This window comes from Apostichopus japonicus, chromosome 6 (assembly GCF_037975245.1).
Source record: "Apostichopus japonicus isolate 1M-3 chromosome 6, ASM3797524v1, whole genome shotgun sequence".
NCBI classification, from domain to species: domain Eukaryota; kingdom Metazoa; phylum Echinodermata; class Holothuroidea; order Aspidochirotida; family Stichopodidae; genus Apostichopus; species Apostichopus japonicus.
The window spans coordinates 3794106-3812952 of record NC_092566.1 but is presented as its reverse complement, the minus strand read 5'-3'; the positions used below and the strand labels follow the sequence as shown (position 1 = coordinate 3812952).

At 39.8% G+C, this 18847-nt stretch overlaps 1 protein-coding gene across 1 annotated transcript in view; it reads left to right on the top strand.

Annotated features, from left to right (window-relative positions):
* Positions 1-18847, top strand: part of LOC139968710 (extracellular matrix organizing protein FRAS1-like) — a 137778-nt gene that overhangs the window by 113197 nt on the left and 5734 nt on the right. The window contains exons 40-62 of the mRNA XM_071973012.1: positions 2898-3086; positions 3289-3408; positions 3631-3935; positions 4243-4383; positions 5222-5470; positions 6206-6298; positions 7157-7307; positions 7719-7945; positions 8543-8644; positions 9074-9239; positions 10224-10304; positions 10765-10934; positions 11360-11483; positions 12016-12227; positions 12762-12906; positions 13594-13799; positions 14132-14288; positions 14567-14767; positions 15273-15544; positions 15840-16759; positions 17011-17138; positions 17380-17540; positions 18303-18415. Of these exons, the coding sequence (XP_071829113.1) occupies positions 2898-3086; positions 3289-3408; positions 3631-3935; positions 4243-4383; positions 5222-5470; positions 6206-6298; positions 7157-7307; positions 7719-7945; positions 8543-8644; positions 9074-9239; positions 10224-10304; positions 10765-10934; positions 11360-11483; positions 12016-12227; positions 12762-12906; positions 13594-13799; positions 14132-14288; positions 14567-14767; positions 15273-15544; positions 15840-16759; positions 17011-17138; positions 17380-17540; positions 18303-18415 (4633 nt within the window). The remainder of the gene's footprint in view (positions 1-2897; positions 3087-3288; positions 3409-3630; positions 3936-4242; positions 4384-5221; positions 5471-6205; positions 6299-7156; positions 7308-7718; positions 7946-8542; positions 8645-9073; positions 9240-10223; positions 10305-10764; positions 10935-11359; positions 11484-12015; positions 12228-12761; positions 12907-13593; positions 13800-14131; positions 14289-14566; positions 14768-15272; positions 15545-15839; positions 16760-17010; positions 17139-17379; positions 17541-18302; positions 18416-18847) is intronic.

Below are 18847 nucleotides of genomic sequence, written 5' to 3'. Positions count from 1 at the left end.
GCATGGCTAGCTGTTTACACTGTATTACAAGCTGCTTAGGGAAGCCTCGCAAATCTAACCGCCGGTTCCGGGCCGGCGGAAATCTTGCACCCCTTGCTCATTATGCATGTGCATATTGGTCCTATGGTTGAATGCACACACGCTGGTTGCCAGCCAGAGTAATGAGCACAGCGTCCTGACAACACAAGGCTGGTTATTCTTCACAAACAATGAGCAAACTTGGCCAAGTGACCGGATTAACTTTTGCGGTTTTTGACAGTCAATAGAGCTGTAGTTTATGTTGCAAAGTGACTTATACACTAAAATCCGCCACTACCAAATGTCCGAGATTCAGTACTTTATATAATTCTTGCAAATCTTCTACGTTATCAAACCTCACAAATAAAATTTCTTGGGTCTCTTATGAACAATTGTGAAAATCCGCTACTCGAAAGTTCGATAAAAGCAGCCTTTACCTGGGCCTTTACCTTATGAGCCTTGTTCAACGAGTGGTACGTAACTATGAATTAATAACTGAATCAGCCATTGCATTAAATATATGCCCCCCAAGAACTTCAGAAAACCCATATTGACACACCAGAATTTAATCAAAACAATAGTTAAGCTATGCCACATATGTATGTTAAAGAGAGAACATCGACCGTAACGTTGATCTCTGAAGCTAACTGCGGCACAAATTCAACGAATAAACAGATGGTTTAGGCTTGATTTTCCCATTGACTTAGTGTGTAAGGCTGCCATGTGGTTAGAGATATAAGTTACTATTCGGTGAAAATTTTACTATACGTACATCAGATTACAACTGCAGTGTTTACCCCTACTTAAATATCATCGTAGGCATACTGTACATGGGCTGCGAATTTTCCCAGGTACCTGTTTGTTAACATTTTTGGCATGTTTCCAAAAAACTTTTCATGGAGTAAACTAGTTTGGCTCCACTCTAGAATTAATTAGGTAAGTCAGTAAAGGATCGGTAAAGTTATGAGAAATATTATCTTAGACGTTCAAGAAAAGTATATATCCCCGTAACATTAAGGTAAGTAAAACACACCTCAAGCCAACCGACTCCTCCGCATGAACAAAACATTCTATTCCCCATGATACACGAGTCTAAAACATACAGAGACATAGCACGATATCAAGGCCCCAATAGCTACAGTATATATGGCTATCTTTATGAAAGTAAACCTTTTAATCCCATGTTTTAGGCCACTTGGCATGATACACTGAATGTTAATTATTTTTCCATGTCCTTGTAGAAAACGTGAACTCCGCAAAATACAATTAGTTGTGTTTTTGTCGTTACGTGAGATCCGTAACCGGCGAAGTGGTTAGGCTATTTACTATACACTTAACTATGGTAGGATATTAATTTTTCCTTTTTTTTTGGTGGAAATTCTAGAAAATACTTTCTTTTTCCCCCGCCAGATGTGGTCGTATGGTTTATTCATAAATGGGTGTACTAGAGCCTTGTCTACATGACATTAGTTGCATTTAGCACGAAATGCCAGTTTCGCGTGAATTTTTCGAAAGTATTTTGCTCGATCTTTCGTAAAGTTTGAAAGGTATACCAACTTACTGTTCGTACACAAATGCTAATTTCTCTACTGATTTTCAGAGTAGTAAAGGACGTTTTTTTTTACGAAGTTCAAAAGTCAGTAAATGAAGTTGATAAACTTTATTTCTTTCAACTTTCTCAACCATGGAATGCTAGAATAACATTTACACTTAAAACGGAGAAAGGACAATCGCATTTTTTCCACATTTATTTCAAATTTCTTTCACAAGAAATTATCGTCATTTGTTCAATCCTCATGTCTACGATCTAGCTGGCTAAAAAAAAGTACAGCTTCGCTGGAGTGCGAAGAATTCCCTACAGTCAACCGATTTTTTTTCACCTAGCTAGGTAGTTTAGGTCCTGTTCTATACAACTTAGTAGGATTATTCTAAAGTCCTCCCGTATGTTAGGCTCTGGTTCACGCTTATGTGCACGTGTACAAGAAGTGAGATTGTGATTTCAGTTTTTTAGATTTTTAAATCTTAAAAATTCAGGAAACTTAATGTCCTTGCAAAAAGGCAACGAAACTTTTTGTTCCTACTTGGCCGACTGGGAAAATAAGAAAGATAGCATTTTAGATTCCTGCAGTGTAAATTCACATTTCCTTGCTTATTTTTCACAAAAGTTTTGCTTCTGCAGTAGGATAAAATACGACGTATAAACATACTATCTTTTTGAAACGTTTGAATACCTTGAGACTTAGCTATGATGTTTTGTTCACTCACTATTGTGTTCAAATCGGCTTAGTAAAAACTTGACCGCGGCTGTGAATGTAACTGTATAGCGTGGAGGGTGGTTTGGAGAGAGTGTGCACTCAAGTGTGACTCATTATCTGCTTGTGGCTGTGCTCATTATAGCCGCGGAAAAATCCACCGGCCCGGACATGGCGGTTAGATTTGCGAGGCTTCCCTTACATAGATCATAGTCGATTTTAAGTATGAACAGTTAATGATATGTCAGTTAGTTACATTTTGACTTGCGTATCATTTGCATTTCTTTTTCCTATGGATAATGTTCTCATGACCCGCTATACCTCTCCTCCTCTTTAAATTTTTTAAAATGGCTCATCTTATTTAAAACTTTAAAGAATCTCATATTTGGAAAATGTGTACAAAAGTCTATCTTTGAAACCAGTACTTGATGATATATGTGTAAGCAATTTATTCAACATCACTTTTACTTACCTGTTTCCTCACAAACGTCGCACTATCATCGACTGGGTAGTGTGGTACCATGGTATATTTGGTATAATTAAGACAGCATCCTACTTGGTCCCTTCACAGAGCAGACTTAAAACCTCTTGTAAATGCTCCACCTCTCTCTCTCTCTCTCTTTGAAGGTTCTACAACTCTGATCACGGCCGACATACTCATAGTCACAGACATCGACTCTGAAGACGTCGACCTGATCTACACCTTGGAGAAAGACGTTACCATCGGTTCGTTGAGATACATCCAGGGCGGCAGGTCAGAGGTCATTAGCACCAGTGGAAGACGTAGAACGTTTACCCAGGGTGACATCGATAACGGTAAGGAAGCAACGGAAAATAATCATGATTGCGACCGAGAAACGGAATGTTTACTGTAACATCTTGACAGGACCTTTTGTCATTCAGACACGACTTAGTTTAGCAAACAAAGCCTTTCTGAACTTAATGGGTACCGAAACTAACCTAGAAATTTATGTGAAATAAAGTATGAGATCTCCATGACCTATTTTCTCTTCTACAGGTTATATCAACTATGTTCATAACGTGACAGATGCAGCTGGTACCACCATCTTCAAGTTCTCCGTGGTTGATCCGGAAGGCAATCGACTCATTGACGAATCTTTCATTATTACCATAAACGGTAAGAAAATTGCAATCGAAAAATCATTTGATGGTTATGATAACATTTTCCAGAAAAGTAGGGGTGCCTCTTTGTTTGATTTTTTTAAATTATTATTTTTTTTTACATTTTTTTTAGGGACTTGTTAGTTAATATGAATTTCTTACATTAGTCCGAGAACCATCAATAATGTACAGAATCGAACCTAGACAAGTATACTTTCATTTCATCTTCCCTCAACAGAGGACCGCATCCCACCAAGAATGCTGGCAAACCGCCCCCTGGTAGTAGACGAAGGGGGCTCCAGCGTAGTCACCACCAACTGCCTTTCTGCCACCGATGTGGACAGCGTGCCCGGTAATCTGTTGTATACGGTCAGTAACGGACCCAGCGAAGGCCATCTGGAGATGGCCAGTAACCCCGGGATACCTGTATCAGAATTCACCCAGGCCGACTTGGCCGCTCGCAATCTCGTCTACGTCCACACCAGCAGAGCCGAGAATTCCATGGACAGTTTCATCTTCTCCGTGTCTGACGGAACGAACGACGTGAGAAATATTTCCATCATATTTCTCATCTTACACAAACTACGATGCATGTCGTATGATGTGTCTGAAGTACAGAGAGATAATGATGTGTGCTATATGGCTCATGTGTAATACTTAAGTTGATTATTTCAACCCATAACAACAGATAAGTTTCCTATGTTTAACAGTATTTTGCATTAAATAACAGCAATTCAACAAATCGATACTTTACGATTGTCAAGAGAAAGGAAAGTGAAAAAAGGTTTCTAAGATTTTTCAACAAGACTTTTAAAACTTAGACTTCTGCCTGTATGTTACTTATTTTCAGGTGACACAAACATTTTACATCAATATTTCCCCTGTGGATGATTCACTTCCATTGGTCACCAACTTTGGGGTCAGAGTTCAAGAGGGTGTCAGGAAGACGATCACCGAGTTTGAGTTGAAGGCCCAAGATGCAGACACACCTGTAAGTCAATCAAAATTCTGATATATTTTCAATCTGAAATAAAAAAGACATTTTTTCTGATAAAAAAATGGGATTGAAACTGTGGATATCTTGAATGCAGGGTCGGATACTCTACCAAATGAACTTTCAAGCCCTTAGTTTGGGACAGGGACAGGAATGGGGCAATTGCTATTAACAATTTGTTTGCTAGTTTGTACTGTCATTAGACACAGTATGCACTTGCATAATGTGTATTTACCAGGAATCACACTGCATTGTCATTTAATGCAACAGGGAAGGGAAGGGAATTGTAAATAATCCTGAAGAAGCAAAGAAATGGATGACTAGAACCATTTTGATTTGACCCATTGACCATAGTAATGCTTGTGTTAATGTTAATCTACTATGTGCTTGCAAAGCATGAGATAGAACTAGATCTGTTAGAAAGTGGTGTTGATTGTGCGAATTCAAAGAGCACAGGGATGTCTAATAATTGTCAAGCAACAATTCTTACAAAGTTCTGGAATACAAAGCAATTTTGGAAATAATAATCATCACAAAACTGCTTTCCCATCTTTGTTAGATATATTTATCAAGATATAAAATTAACAACAATTGACAGCAATCAGCCTAAAACAACTTTGTGGGTTGCACTTTTTGAAGAAATATATCCACATCGTTTGCTGTGTCCTCTTCGTTCTGTCTACTGTGAATCAATATGAGTGATACTATAATTATTGTTACATTCCATGTCCTGGGGTCACGGCATGTCCGTATTGCTGTCTGTCTCTCTCTCTCTCTCTGATATTCTTCATGTAAAATTCTTCGCATATCCATCTTTCTCTTGTCCCATGTATAGGAGGATGTAGTGATGTTCACCGTCTTCCAGCACCCTCTCCATGGCACCATCGACTACCTCAGCGACGACGGACGTTACTCTCCGACCGTCACCTTCACCATGTCGGACATCTACGAAAACCGCGTCAGTTACAACCACGACGGAACGAACACGGTGGAAGATAACTTTGAGTTTACCGTATCGGACGGACGTAACGCCATGTTCTTGGTGGAGAAACGAGGTGAACTGGTAACAACAAATACTGCCCAGGTAAGTAGTGGAAAGAACAAAAGGAACAAATAACAAGAAAAGAACAAAGAACTTCATTTCACTTTCTCTCAGATTTTAAACACTGGGTCAAAAGTATCATCCAGTTAGCCATTTTATAGCATCTTTTTTCTGCAGTTATAGCTTTTTAAACATTTGACTGTTTGTAGATATTGTTGGCTGCTACTCAATCTATTGATCACATCATAGAACAGTACTCCACTGGCTTCCGATACGGGAACGAATCAACTACAAACTACTTCTGATGGTGTTCAAATGTATGCACAATGTAGGACCAAGCTCCCTCACCAACTTGTTTCAGCTCCAACCATCATCAACACGGTCACTTTGCTCTAATTCATAGCTGATGTTACTCATCCCTAGAGTAAAAACACATACTTAAAGCTTGATAACGTTCGCATCCAGTGCCCCGTGCCTGTGGAACTCACTTCCAGAACATGTAAAAATGTGCACTACTGTGAACGGTTTCAAATCAGCTCTCAAAACGTATCTTTTCACCAAAGCATATATGGTATGATTGTTATGATTAAGCGCTACGAGAATTATTCCCTGGTTTGTTTGGCGCTATATAAAAATATTGTATTATTATTATTACCCACCCCCCCAAGTGGATGTGCTTGATTGAATAATACTGTTGTTGTTATCGTCATCGTCGCCATGGCAATGGCCGGGAATTGGAATTGTCATGATAAGGATTTTTTTCTCCATTCATCTCAGGCTTTCCAGATAACCATCATGCCGGTGGATGACGGCACACCAAGAATTGTCACAAACCTGGGGCTTGGTTATCTTGATTATCTTGATGACAGGGTAAGTGTAGCCTACGTTGTGAGACTGATTCTGATAAAGCAACAGGAAATATTAACTGATGTATTATATGTTTAATCTTGATGACAGGGTAAGTTCAACCTAAATTGTGTGAGGATTCTGATAAAAATATTAAAAAAAAACTGATGTATATGTTTATTTGGTTATCTTGATTATCTTGATGACAGGGTAAGTGTAGCCAACGTTGTGTGATGATTCTGATATAAAAACAAAACTGATGTATTTTAAATCTCTGAGCGGTTCTGAAGAATTAATAACCAGTGGTTTCTATTTTACCTGCTATATGTGTTTAGTATTTTGTTTTGTGCAGAGACTATGAACACACATTCCATATAGCGTTTTGGATTTATATTTAAGTTTTGCCAGCAAAAAATGAAAGATAGAAAATTATTTTATATCCTCCTCCTTGTACAAAGAGACCCCTTGAGCTTACCAGGGGGGGGGGAAAGGGGTCTCCTGGCACTTCCTCACCAGGTATCGAATAACCCAACACATGTAATATCAACAGATGTATATAAATTATACCTCTTGTGAATTTTCCAGATGTATACAGTAAAATATAGCAAAAGGGAGTATGGGGAGAGGAGGGGGGAAGAGGAGGGGGGAGGGGAGGGGAGGGGGAAGGAGATGGGGGGAGTCTGCAAGTGACATATAGTTTTAATATTCTCAGTTTCAAGCAGGTATTCTGAAAAGGAAATCACAAATACTCCAATAGGTCCCACTCAAGCAGTTTTATTGCTAAGTTTAGTATTTGTTTTATACCTTCTAGCCTTGCATGTAAATTATGGATATGATATAAACTGCAACCAAGTCTATTTGTCTACTGTTTACTTCTTCCAGGCCTTGGGTGTGATTACCGATCGTAATTTACAGACCATGGACACGGATACCGAGGACAGACAGTTGTTGTACACGGTCACATCTCCACCTAGACACGGATACCTAGAGAGTTCGTTGGAGGTCGGCACTCCCATTACCATTTTCACACAAGGTGAGGAGGCTAATTATATGAGGAAAATATTTACTTAGAGCCGACCATCTCAACAAAGGCTGGAATAATTTAGTCTGTTTATTGTTAACAATTTTGGTAGTCACAAGAAAATATCTAATGCTTGCATTAATGTTGGTTTGTGATTTGTAGTGACAGCTATTGGTTGTTAACTATTCATAAAAATAGGTACAGAGCATCCCTTGGTTTGTCATCAGTTCAAACTATAAGACAAAATGGCTGAACTGAAAGGAAACCTTTAAAAGGAGATCATCTTAGTTGTTTCCATGGTAACTGGATCTTCTGCATCCTGAACATTGTCTGCCAGTTTAAATACCGTCAACTGTACTCGAGCATTTACGAAGAGAAAGAGTGACGATTAATGTGTGAGGGCGCTCTTCATTCTTTCCACAGAGGACATCGACAATGGCGTGGTCCGATATGTACTCGATACAGAGTTAGACTCTGTGACGAGCGACCGCTTCGTGTTCGATGTCTCGGACACCGCCCCCAATGTGGTATCCGGTACGGTGTTCAGGATACGCTGGGCTCTGATTCACTTTGAGAAAGCCGTCTACAATGTCAGCGAACAACAGGGATCGATAGGAGTGACGGTGAAGAGAACAGGCAACCTGAACCAGGTCAGTAGGTCACGATGATGAAAGTAATCAGTAAGACGCGATGGAATATCTAATTTTATTGATATCTGTAGGAGTAAGAATGACAATGAAGGGGAGTGGTAAACTTAAGCAGGCCAGTTGTGACCAGAAAGACATTGGGAGACAAAAGCTGTCTGAATTTGTCATATTTCTATGAGTACGCAGATAAGAGAGAAGGTACCTTTGGATGAAAGATTATATATAATTTCCCCAAATTTTAGCCTCTTAAAAATTGCTTACCAAAGTACTGTCTGGTTTAATTTTTGTTACTATTCTCAGACGTAGAATTGTGTTTAATTTTTTAAAGTCAAAAGATAACGTTTAACCCAGATCATTGTACGAATATGATAAGCAAAAAATGCAGATAGCTACCTAACTATGTTCCTTAGAGTAAGTTAGTTCGTCAGTGTTTTCATACTAAAAAAGGTATGAAACATTTTCCATTTGGCTGTTTTGGGCTTTCCCCACACCCCTCCTCCACCCCCTGACCATCCCTTGACCTTCCAAAGTTCCTCCCCTTGTCTCTTTCCCCTTTTCCTTATTGAGAGTCTTACGTTGAACCTTCATCGTTTCTTGCAGTATTCCATTGTCCTATGTCGTACCGAACCAGGGTCTGCTACCTCAGCCTCCTCCATTGGAGCCCGGCCTGGACTTAATGATTACGTCGAACATGCTGGACAGGTAAAGCTTCATTTAAAGTTTAAAGTTGAAGGTTTACAGTCTTGTTCAAGGCCAAGCCCTTCTCACACAAATTTACAACTTAACCCCTGGTCATTGGTAACTTATCGCACCAAAACACCAAAGTGTGCACAATTCAATCAATCTCTCCTGGGGCATAACAGTGCACCACAACCGCGTGTCCCCCGGGGGACTTCCCATAGGGTGCAGCCACAAACCGGCGCACGCAACTATATTTATAAGTTACCACGCAAGTCCCCATTTATAAAGTTATCCAAATCATTAATTTAATGAATTCTGTTATTTTAACTCAAGTTTGAAAGATTACTTTGTTTCATAAATGGTAAATTAGCAAAATTGACAATTTTCTTATTGAATTTTTAAAATCAGTGGATAAGATATTTTTTCTTATAATCCCAATTTTAACAACAGGTCCAGTTTGAAGAACGAGAGGATACTAAGATTTGTACCGTCATCATCAACGATGACACAATCTATGAGGATGAAGAAGAGTTCATAGTGGCCCTTGACACACCGGCCTATGCTCTGTTGGGAGAACCGTTCACCGCTGTTGTGGCAATCAATGACATTGAAGACAGTAAGTACCGCACAATCAGGCATGATGAGAGTGAAGGTGGGGGAGGGAGGTTGGGGAGGGGGCGAGGGTGTGGGGAGGAGGTGTCAATGGCGGGTACAGTCCCAAGGTCCGGGATCAGTTAGAAGACCCGGGAAAATATGGGATGTAAAATAAGGTTTTATTTTCGAAACATGCTGAACCAAACATGAAGACTAGAGAAAAGAGGGCATGGTGACATATATTAAAACCAATGCCACAGTGGCCATGCACTAATTGACAGGTGTTCTTGAAATGTACCTTTGTATTGAAGCAACAACCATTGCTCGCTTGTACCAAAAGTCAGTCTGAGTTTTAACGCGTAGTGATCTAATAGCTGTCCTAGTAATAGCAGGATGATATCTAGAGTAAGCACTAAAGTATGCACAAAACTATGAAGACCATGCTGGAAATAAAAAACGTCAACCAATCATGGAAATAGTGCTGCAGGATGTGCGTCACCGTAAAAATTAATTATAGTCCGTTTAGGGCGTTCAGTAATTTTGTGTAACTGTATACTACATGTAAATCACATATCATATGTAGGCTATACAATAGACAAAAACCAAAGAATAATTTGTGGAGTGTGGGCACTGCTTACCCACATCTTTGAGAAATATTCAGGATTGTCCTGTTGCTTGGTTAAATATGTTTTGATGAGTTTAGCATAATGAGCCATTGATGTCTGTGTATATAGTTTCTTTGAATAAAATACCTACCCTGCCTAGCTATTTGAGTCAAGGCGAGGTTGGGGGGGGGGGCGAGCATGAGGGTGGGTAGGTCCGTTTACTTTTGGTGTTAAAAGTACAATGAATTTACCAAAAGCTGCAATGTTTCTTAATTCAAGGTAGCTATACTCTCTTGTAAAGGCATAAGAAACCTAAAAGCAAACTTAAGTCCATGAAAAATAAACTGTAGCTGTTTGACATTGATTCTATTATTGAATGGTGGTTGTTTTTCCTTTTTCAGAACCGACAATTCAGTTTGAAGAATCAGTGATGCATGTTAACGAGAGCTCTGGGTTCATATTCGCTCCTCTTATCAGGACAGGTGGGTTATTTTTGTTTAGCTGTAATACTGCTACCAGTTGTTGTGAGGAAATATCTAACAGATGCGGTGAAAGGGAAAGGTTTATTAAAACCATGCCTTTGGACGGAGTGAGGGACTAAAGTCATGATGAAGGAACTACACGACCGACATGGCTGCAATTATGTCCCAAAATACTATACTGTGATTTGATGAAATTGCATGTTTTAGTTCAAGTGAAGTCAGCAAAACTGAATTAAAATATGATATTGCCTGATACAGATAAGGCCAGCAAATCCCCTTATTTGTTTTCTCTGATGCAAATTATATCAGCAAAATTGATTAATACAATTTGTTATTATTTTATGCAATTAAACTCTGTCAAAAATTCTGTAATCATAATCATCATCATAATAATCATAATAACATAATGTTGTCTTTTATCTGTCTTTGTTATTACATGATTTGTTATTGTCCTTTACAGGTGATGTCAGTAAAACTGTGACGGCCATCTGTTTCACCATCCCAGGATCAGCTACCGGGAGCAGTCTAGTCTCCTTGGAATCTGGTTCAGATTATAAGGCTAGGGGGATGGACCTGGAGTACCAGGTGGTGTTCCCTGCCGGCGTACGGAAGGCTTCTTGCGATGTCAAGGTACGGAGGGCAGCTTGAAGTTTATTGCAATGGATGTAGCTTTATCTCTTGGTATAAAGGAAAATGTTTGGGATAAACGTCAGCTCTGAGAAACTCACGTAAAGAGAGAAATAACAAGATGGAGTAGATAGTTATCCCCAAAACTGTTAGGAAATTAGAATTGCACAGAAATGTTTAAACTGTTTGACTTCAGTACAACTTATAGGAATGTGTATTGTGGGGGGGGGGGCTGGAGGTCATGGTGGGGGAGGGGGAATATTAGGGGTAGTGGTAGGGGGAGATGCCAATAATGGCACAAGGACCATGTAAACAATACAAACTGTTTGAATAATGACAATTAATTAATTTACTTACTGTAGATATAGTGTATATGGATCCATTGCCTCAAAATACGTCTTAACATTTTGTTCCATACTTTCTTCCAGCTCATTGATGATGCCCTCTATGAGAATGAGGAAGACTTCCAGGTTGCCTTGGCAATGCCGTCTCTTCAGGCCAGACTGGGAAGACAGTCAAGAGCTACGGTGGTGATTGACGGACCCAATGATGGTGAGGAAAAATTGACATTGCTCATGAATCCTGCAGTTATAAGTGACTTGTATCCATAGTAACGGATAAAACCGCCTCATTAAAAAGTACAGTATAATAGAATTACAAAATCTGGGGCAGCAGAAGTGTTCATTCTTATTGATTCTTTGCTGGAGGCAGAAGGAATCTATGCAATGATGATTGCATGTGTGTGTGGGTGCGTGCATGTACGTGACACTCGCTTGTAAACACCGTAACTCAAAAAGTTCATGGTGGATTAACAGCAGACTTGCTATGTGGATCTGTCTTATTGAGTACAAGAACGATACAATTCTGTTTCGTTCAATGGTCATTTTGGGGGTCAATAGAGGTCAAAGTCTGAAAACATTGTAAATATTATACTCAAAAAGTACATCTTTGTTGAACTTTCATTCTGGGTATGTAGATCCAGTTTGGTGAGGACCAGAACCCTATTGAAATTGGAAAGGGTCAAAGGTCCTTTTCAAGAGGATTGAAGAATTCATCTTTGAATGTATTTATGTATTTCCCACAGAGTCGCTGATCTATCTCCCACATCACGAGTACATCTTCAACGAGAACGCCGGTACGGTAGAGATCGAGGTGATCAGACAAGGTAGCGATCTGAGCCACACCTCCATGGTATGGTGTGCTCCCAAACCACTCAATCCTCCGTCTGCTAACCCCGGAGAAGATTTTGTACCCAGTGCCAGTCAGTTGACATTCAGACCACAGCAGACTGTTGAGGTTAGAATGATATCATGGCCTTATTCCTTATTACCATCTTTAATATTGGAATAGGTAGTAACTTTAATATTGGAATAGGTACAGATTATTGTAGCTAAAGAAAAGGAAAGTTATATTCTTTCTGCCTCTGTCCCTCCTCTCCTACTTCCAATCTATGGATTTAGCTATAATGATTTTGAACAGGTGAGAGTCATTTAGGGTTTATTAATTTACACCTAATTTCATTATTTAAATAAAAATAGATAAAAAGTGTTTGCATCTCAATTTTGCATGTAACAACGACTCATTCTGTCATATTTCTAATGTGCCACTTTTAGATTTGCCAAAAGCATTTTCACATGATGTCTTGAAATAATACTCCTACACCCCCATCCCTTTCTCACCTGTTTGTCTTAAAAAAACCTATAACTTAACAAGTTTTATACTGTACTAAATCAAGAGTAAACTTCCAGTAAGTATTTGTTGACTCTTCTTAAATTTATCAACGCTATAGCGGTTGAGATCAATAATGTGAAATATTTTGATATTTCTCAGGTGTGTCGAATCACCATTGTGGATGATACAGCCAGTCCCAGGATGGAGGGTAATGAAACCTTCCTGGTGTACCTCAGTTCAGCCATGGGTTCGGCCCTCAGCGCTCCTCATGAGGCCCTCATAGTAATCAATGATACCTCGGATGGTAAGCCAAACGTATTGCTCTGTGAATAACACTGTATGGTCCTTTTGACCTTTCAAACTGCTTACTGTACAAACTCAACTGTACTTGCAGTGTAAAAAAAGGACGTTAATGTTGTCAGGGAGATGGTGTAGCGGTAGTGATGGTGTGAAAGGGGTTGGTGGTTGCAAGATACAGGGGAGGGGGTGTAGGGGAATGGGTAGGGAGGGTATCTACAGGGAGAAAAGTGGGAGGGGCATAATGAGAATGGAGTAGGTGCTAGTCCGCTGTAAGGGTGTGGGTGTAGGGGAGTGGGCATAGGGAGGGGTTACAGGGGGAGTAGAAGATGGTGAGGATGGCAAAGGTGTTAGCAAGATGAAGGGGATGGGGTGTAGGGGAATTGGTAGGGAGGGGATGTACAGGGAGTAAGTGGGGGGATAATGAGAATGGAGTGGGTGCTAGATGGCTGTAAGGGCGTAGGGGAGTTTATAAAGAGAGTTTGTCTGCATAGTGATTAAAAATTTGAAGAGCATGGAAAGTTTTTTTTTGGGGGGGGGGGAAGTGGGAGGGAAGTGACTTGATAGAAGATGGATTATTATGAACCGTTCTCAAGTGTAGCCACAAATAGTTTTCTTTTTGTTTTGTTATTCAGAGCTTCTTTATTGGCCCTTTGCTGATCACACGTCATTATATTTCTTGTTTTGTTTTTAGTTCCCACAATGCAGTTCTCAACCGTGAAGGTAACAGTGGAGGAACAGTTGGGAGTAGTTCACATCCCCGTCGCTAGGATAGGTGACCTTAGTTACAGCTCATCGGTAGTCTGCTATACCAGACAGAAGACGGCTCAGGTCATGATGGACTATGATGAGAGAAGAAACACGGATGAATTTAGAATAGTGTTCCTGCCTGGAGAAAGGGTGAGTCTGACAAAGATGAATGTCATTCCTTTCCCTTTCCACCTGTAAAGGAAGGAAACATTCCAAAACTGTGGTATCAGAGTAAATAACTTTATTAAAAAGTAAAATATTATAATAATTTTATTTAAATTTTTTTTTTTTTTAAATCATTTTTATATCACCTAAGTATAATAACCATCTGGTATTACTGCTATTAGTTCTTCAAATTTACCTATTTATTTTTGTGAGAAGAAGATAAAGTGCTTAGAATCGTCTAAAATATCAAACCCATCAGAATCTTTTCCATAAGTTATCATTTCTTGATGAGTGTTTAAATTTATTTTTGTCGATAGGTCAAAAACTGCAGCGTAAGACTTATGGAGGACAGCACGTACGAACCAGACGAACAGTTCCTTGTACGACTCTCGGATGCAGAAGGAAATGAATTCTGTAAGGCCAGCATCGGAACCAACAATTCTGCCATTGTCACCATCACCGATAGAGAAGATGGTGAGTTCTTAGGCACCCCTCATGTAATCATGATGTCCCCCTCCCCCCACCGAAGCCCATTGTTCATAGCTGCACCCTACAACTACTTTTGTTAAAATTTGAAAGAATGGCCTGTATCATCATTTATTCTCTCTTGTTGCTACCCGTTCGCCCAACATGCTTTTTCTTCTTTGAAACTTGCTTTCATCGTGAGGTGATAGCGTTGTTTCTGCCCTTGTCAGTTCCCATGGTTACAGTTTACGGATATTGTTATCATATCTGTGTTCTTTCCTCCGTAGCTCCCATGTTACAGTTTCAACAAATGGCTTACAGTGTCCGAGAACCATCTCGACCTGACCAAACTCATTACGTTGCCGTCACCATAGTGAGGACTGGGGATCGAAACCGCACCTCTCAGGTCCGCCTTAGCACCCGTGATGGATCTGCTAAATCTGGTGTCGATTACGAGCCGTATTCCAACGTCCTGATCTTTGATCCTGGTAAGCTCTTTTGTCAAACAGATCATCCAAATTTGAAGATATATCAATTAAACAAACCGAAATCAAAAGAAGTGAATTACATTGTTTCAAATTGAATTGATATTAATAAAAAATATCTTTTTGAGCTCTTGAGTATTAAACTCTCTCCGTAAGTAATAAAATTTACGGTTATCAAAGATGAGCTTAAAGGTTGCCATGTATTAGTTTCTGATATCATGACTAACTGTTGTATTTGACAGACTTACAGCAAAGGTTAGGGATGTCATAAGAAGAGTTTTGTGAGCTCCAGCCAACTCAAGAAACTATGTGGAGACTGGCCACAGTGCAGCAGTATGCTGTAAAATAGCAACTCAAAATTTCCTTTGAAAACGCTTAAGGCATTCAGTTGTAATCGTCAGGTGACGTTTATAATTGAGAATTAAGTGATTCATAATCATTCACAGATTAAATCCTTTACTCCCCAAGACATAAGTATTGATTGTTGTAGTCTCTCTCTCTTCCTAAGGTGTTGAATCGGTCGATGCCGAAGTTGAGATTCTTTACAACGAAGATCGGGAGTGGCACGAAACCTTCTCGGTGGTGCTTGGCCCCGATGAGCCAATCAACGCCCTGCTCGGTCCTGTATCCGTGGCTACGGTGACCATCATAGATGAACAAGCTGCAGGCAGCATTGTGTTGCCTACCACACCCAAAGTGGTATCTCTGATGGACTTTGACGATGTGGTCAATGCTCTTGAGAGTGACCCATCCCCTGGGTACCCTCTGGTTTGCATCACGGTAAGTTAATAATTGACCGTATCGTAATAGACTGAGTACATATACCATCTTCATATAATGCTTCCCGCTCATGTTAACAGAAAGTTATAGTTTGACAAATAACTGTATAATCAGTTAGGATAATCAAGATAAAGTAAGATGTGATTGGTTGAAGTAACTTCATTATTTCAATCACAGCATTGCTTGGTTCATTGGCTTTGCCAAGGGTTCTTAAATTTAAGATACATTCAGTTTAATTGACAACATCGGCTCTATTTCCAATCTTTATTGTAAGTTACCGCTTCTTTCCTTACAGCCATGTGATCCACAGTTCCCAGACTATTCCATGACTGGTACCATATGTGAACAGGCTGGTATTAATGCAACCAATATACACTACAGCTGGGAGGTTGCCATGCCAACGGACACTGAAGGGTCCAGGGCACCGTTTGAACGGATCGTGGACGACACCCCGTTCACCACCGCGAATCACAAGGTCCTAGAGAGCATTTACTTCAGTCGGCGTTTCCACGTCCGCTGCGTCGCTCAGCCCTACGACAAGTACGGCAGACCAGGGGTGCCATTGAGGAGCAACATCGTCACTATCGGAACAAACAACGGTATTTGTCACACGCCCATCACCACGGGCGTATCCCGGGGACTCCAGGCCCAATCCTTCATCGCTAATCTAGAGTACCTCGACCCCACCCACGAGGAGCACCCAAACACCCTCCACGTATCCGTGGAGATACCCCACCAGGACGGCATGCTCCCTCTCATCTCCACCCTCCGAATCCACAACATCCGACTCCTCCTGACCCAGGCCGTCTACCGTCAACAGCACATCTGTTCCAACCTCATCAACGATGTGAACTTTGGCGGTCTGGAAGACTACACTTTCCTGGACGCGATCGACTACAACAACATCTTCCTGGGCCCCGGACACGACTACCCCTATCAGTTCGATAGCACTCTCAGAGAGGAGAAAGCCCTCCGGCTCTACAAACACCTCAATCTCAAGAGCTGTACGTGGACGTTTGACACGTATTACCACATGACCGAGTTGATTGATCTGTGTGGGGGCGCCGTCACCACGGACTTTCAGGTCCGGGACGGGGACAAGAGCTTCCTGACGGTGACCGTACCACTTTACATCTCGTACGTGTATGTCACGGCACCGACTGGATGGGCCTCTCTGGATCACAGAACAGAAATGGAGTTTTCATTCTTCTATCAGTAAGTGATCAAGTTCTTTATAAGTGTTACATTAAAGGGTCTAATATTTAGTGTGTGGTTCCCCGAGAGTTTGTCCAAATAGTGCAAGAAGTGGCTTAGTATGGTAAGTCATCATTTGCCCGGTGGGGTGTTGGGGGGGATGTTAAGTGTTGTTTTTAGAGGTTAAAATATTAAATTAAATATTGTGAAATGGAAACATTGTTTCATGAACGTTGTATGTAAACTTGATCACATTTGCATTACTTTGCCAGGACAATCTTGTGGAGAGCTGGTCTGGAAACGGACAGCGTTCTGAGTGGTCGACTCCAGGTCTTGAGGATAAGAATCGGGGATGATGGTAACATGATTATAGACTTCAAAACGACCACAAAGTTTAGAGGTAAGAGGTTATGATTGGGCTGATTATGCTAAATTGTGTTTCACGATCAGATACGTATTATTAAATTGCATTTTATGTGTTATGTCCTTTACTATGAAAAATGAAATATTAATATTCAATCCAAAATTATACAAAGATGAATCAATTATACCAGTCTATTTGGTTCATTCATTAATAGTACCATTGACAAGGTCACCCCTGCTTTGGTTATTTAAGGGTATTAATTTGATCTCTCTTCCAGGAATGTTCGTCCTGTCTCATCACACGTTACCAGAGTTTGAATCCAGGGTGGTCCCACCTCCTGAGTTGGGCGTAGGGTTTGATCTGGAGTTACTATGGAATGAAGGTAGCTACGACAGTCCTCAACAACTCTGGAGGGCTACCAGTGATTACAACCTCAAGGTATGATTCAATTTAATATTGATTGGATTGGATTCAATATTGGAAGGAGTTGATTGGATTGGATTGCATTGGATATTGAAAGGAATGGATTGTATTGGATTGAACATTGAAAGGAATCAATTTTATTGGATTGGATTGAATATTGGAAGGAATCAATTGCATTGACTGCATTGGATTGAAAATTGAAAGGAATGGATTGCATTGGATTGGAATGAATATTGAAAGGAATGGATTGCATTTGATTTGATTGTGAATGGAATGGAATTTTGAATTGGATTTTTTTTTATGGAATTTTGAAGTGAATTTAATTTTTGAGTGAAATGTATTTTTGAGTGAAATGAATTAAATTGAATTGGATTGATTTGAATTTAAATATGTTTTGAATTGAACTTTGGAGTCCATGTATATTGGAATGGTAATTGAATTGTATTGAAAGTTGAGAAAATTCCAAATTGAAAAGAATATTGAAATCAATCAAATTGTGTAATGTTAGATTGAATGAAGTTAAAATGTAATTGAATTGATTGATTTGAGTTGAATTGAATTGACTATTCAATAGTATATGAAATTGGATTGAAATGAATAAAAATGGATTGCATACAATCTGTAGATATCGGTATATCTCCAGGCATAATCTTTCATTATCTTTCATTGGTCCTATACAAAAACAAAGAACAAATATGAATTTACTACTCTATCTAGAGTTCACATAAGGAACATATCTATTGATATTTATATTACTATCTGATATATCTTCTACAGGATTATTCTGGTGATTACATCATTGAACTACTTCCTTGCTCTGTAACAACAACTCAGGCTTACAATGTAGCTCAAGATGGACCTCCTGTCTGCACCGCTCACATACCAGAAAAGTAACTTAATCTCTTCAATTTCTTTGAGTTTTTCCTTATCACTCTGATGGAAATGGCTTCATATTAGGAGTTATATACATTTAAAGCATGGGAAAGGAATTTTAGTGTATGAAGGCTTTAGTAGAGAGAGAGGGAGTGGGGGGAGTGATAGGGAGGTGGGAGGGGGTGGGGGAGAGCATGAGGGTTAATGGTGTGGAAGACACATCATTCCCAGCCTCTGCCTAACACATCAGGATTGTCACTTTAGCAGTCATATCCTCTATAGAAATGCCAGAAATATTCTGTTAAGAATTTTAAACCACACCCCCCCGTCTCTTATGCAGGGACAATGCTCTTGTACATTTCAATGCATTGATCATCAGAGCTTGAGAATTTGATTGTAAACTAATTCATTCGTAACTAAAGTGAAAAGACTGCATATCTTTATTTGAA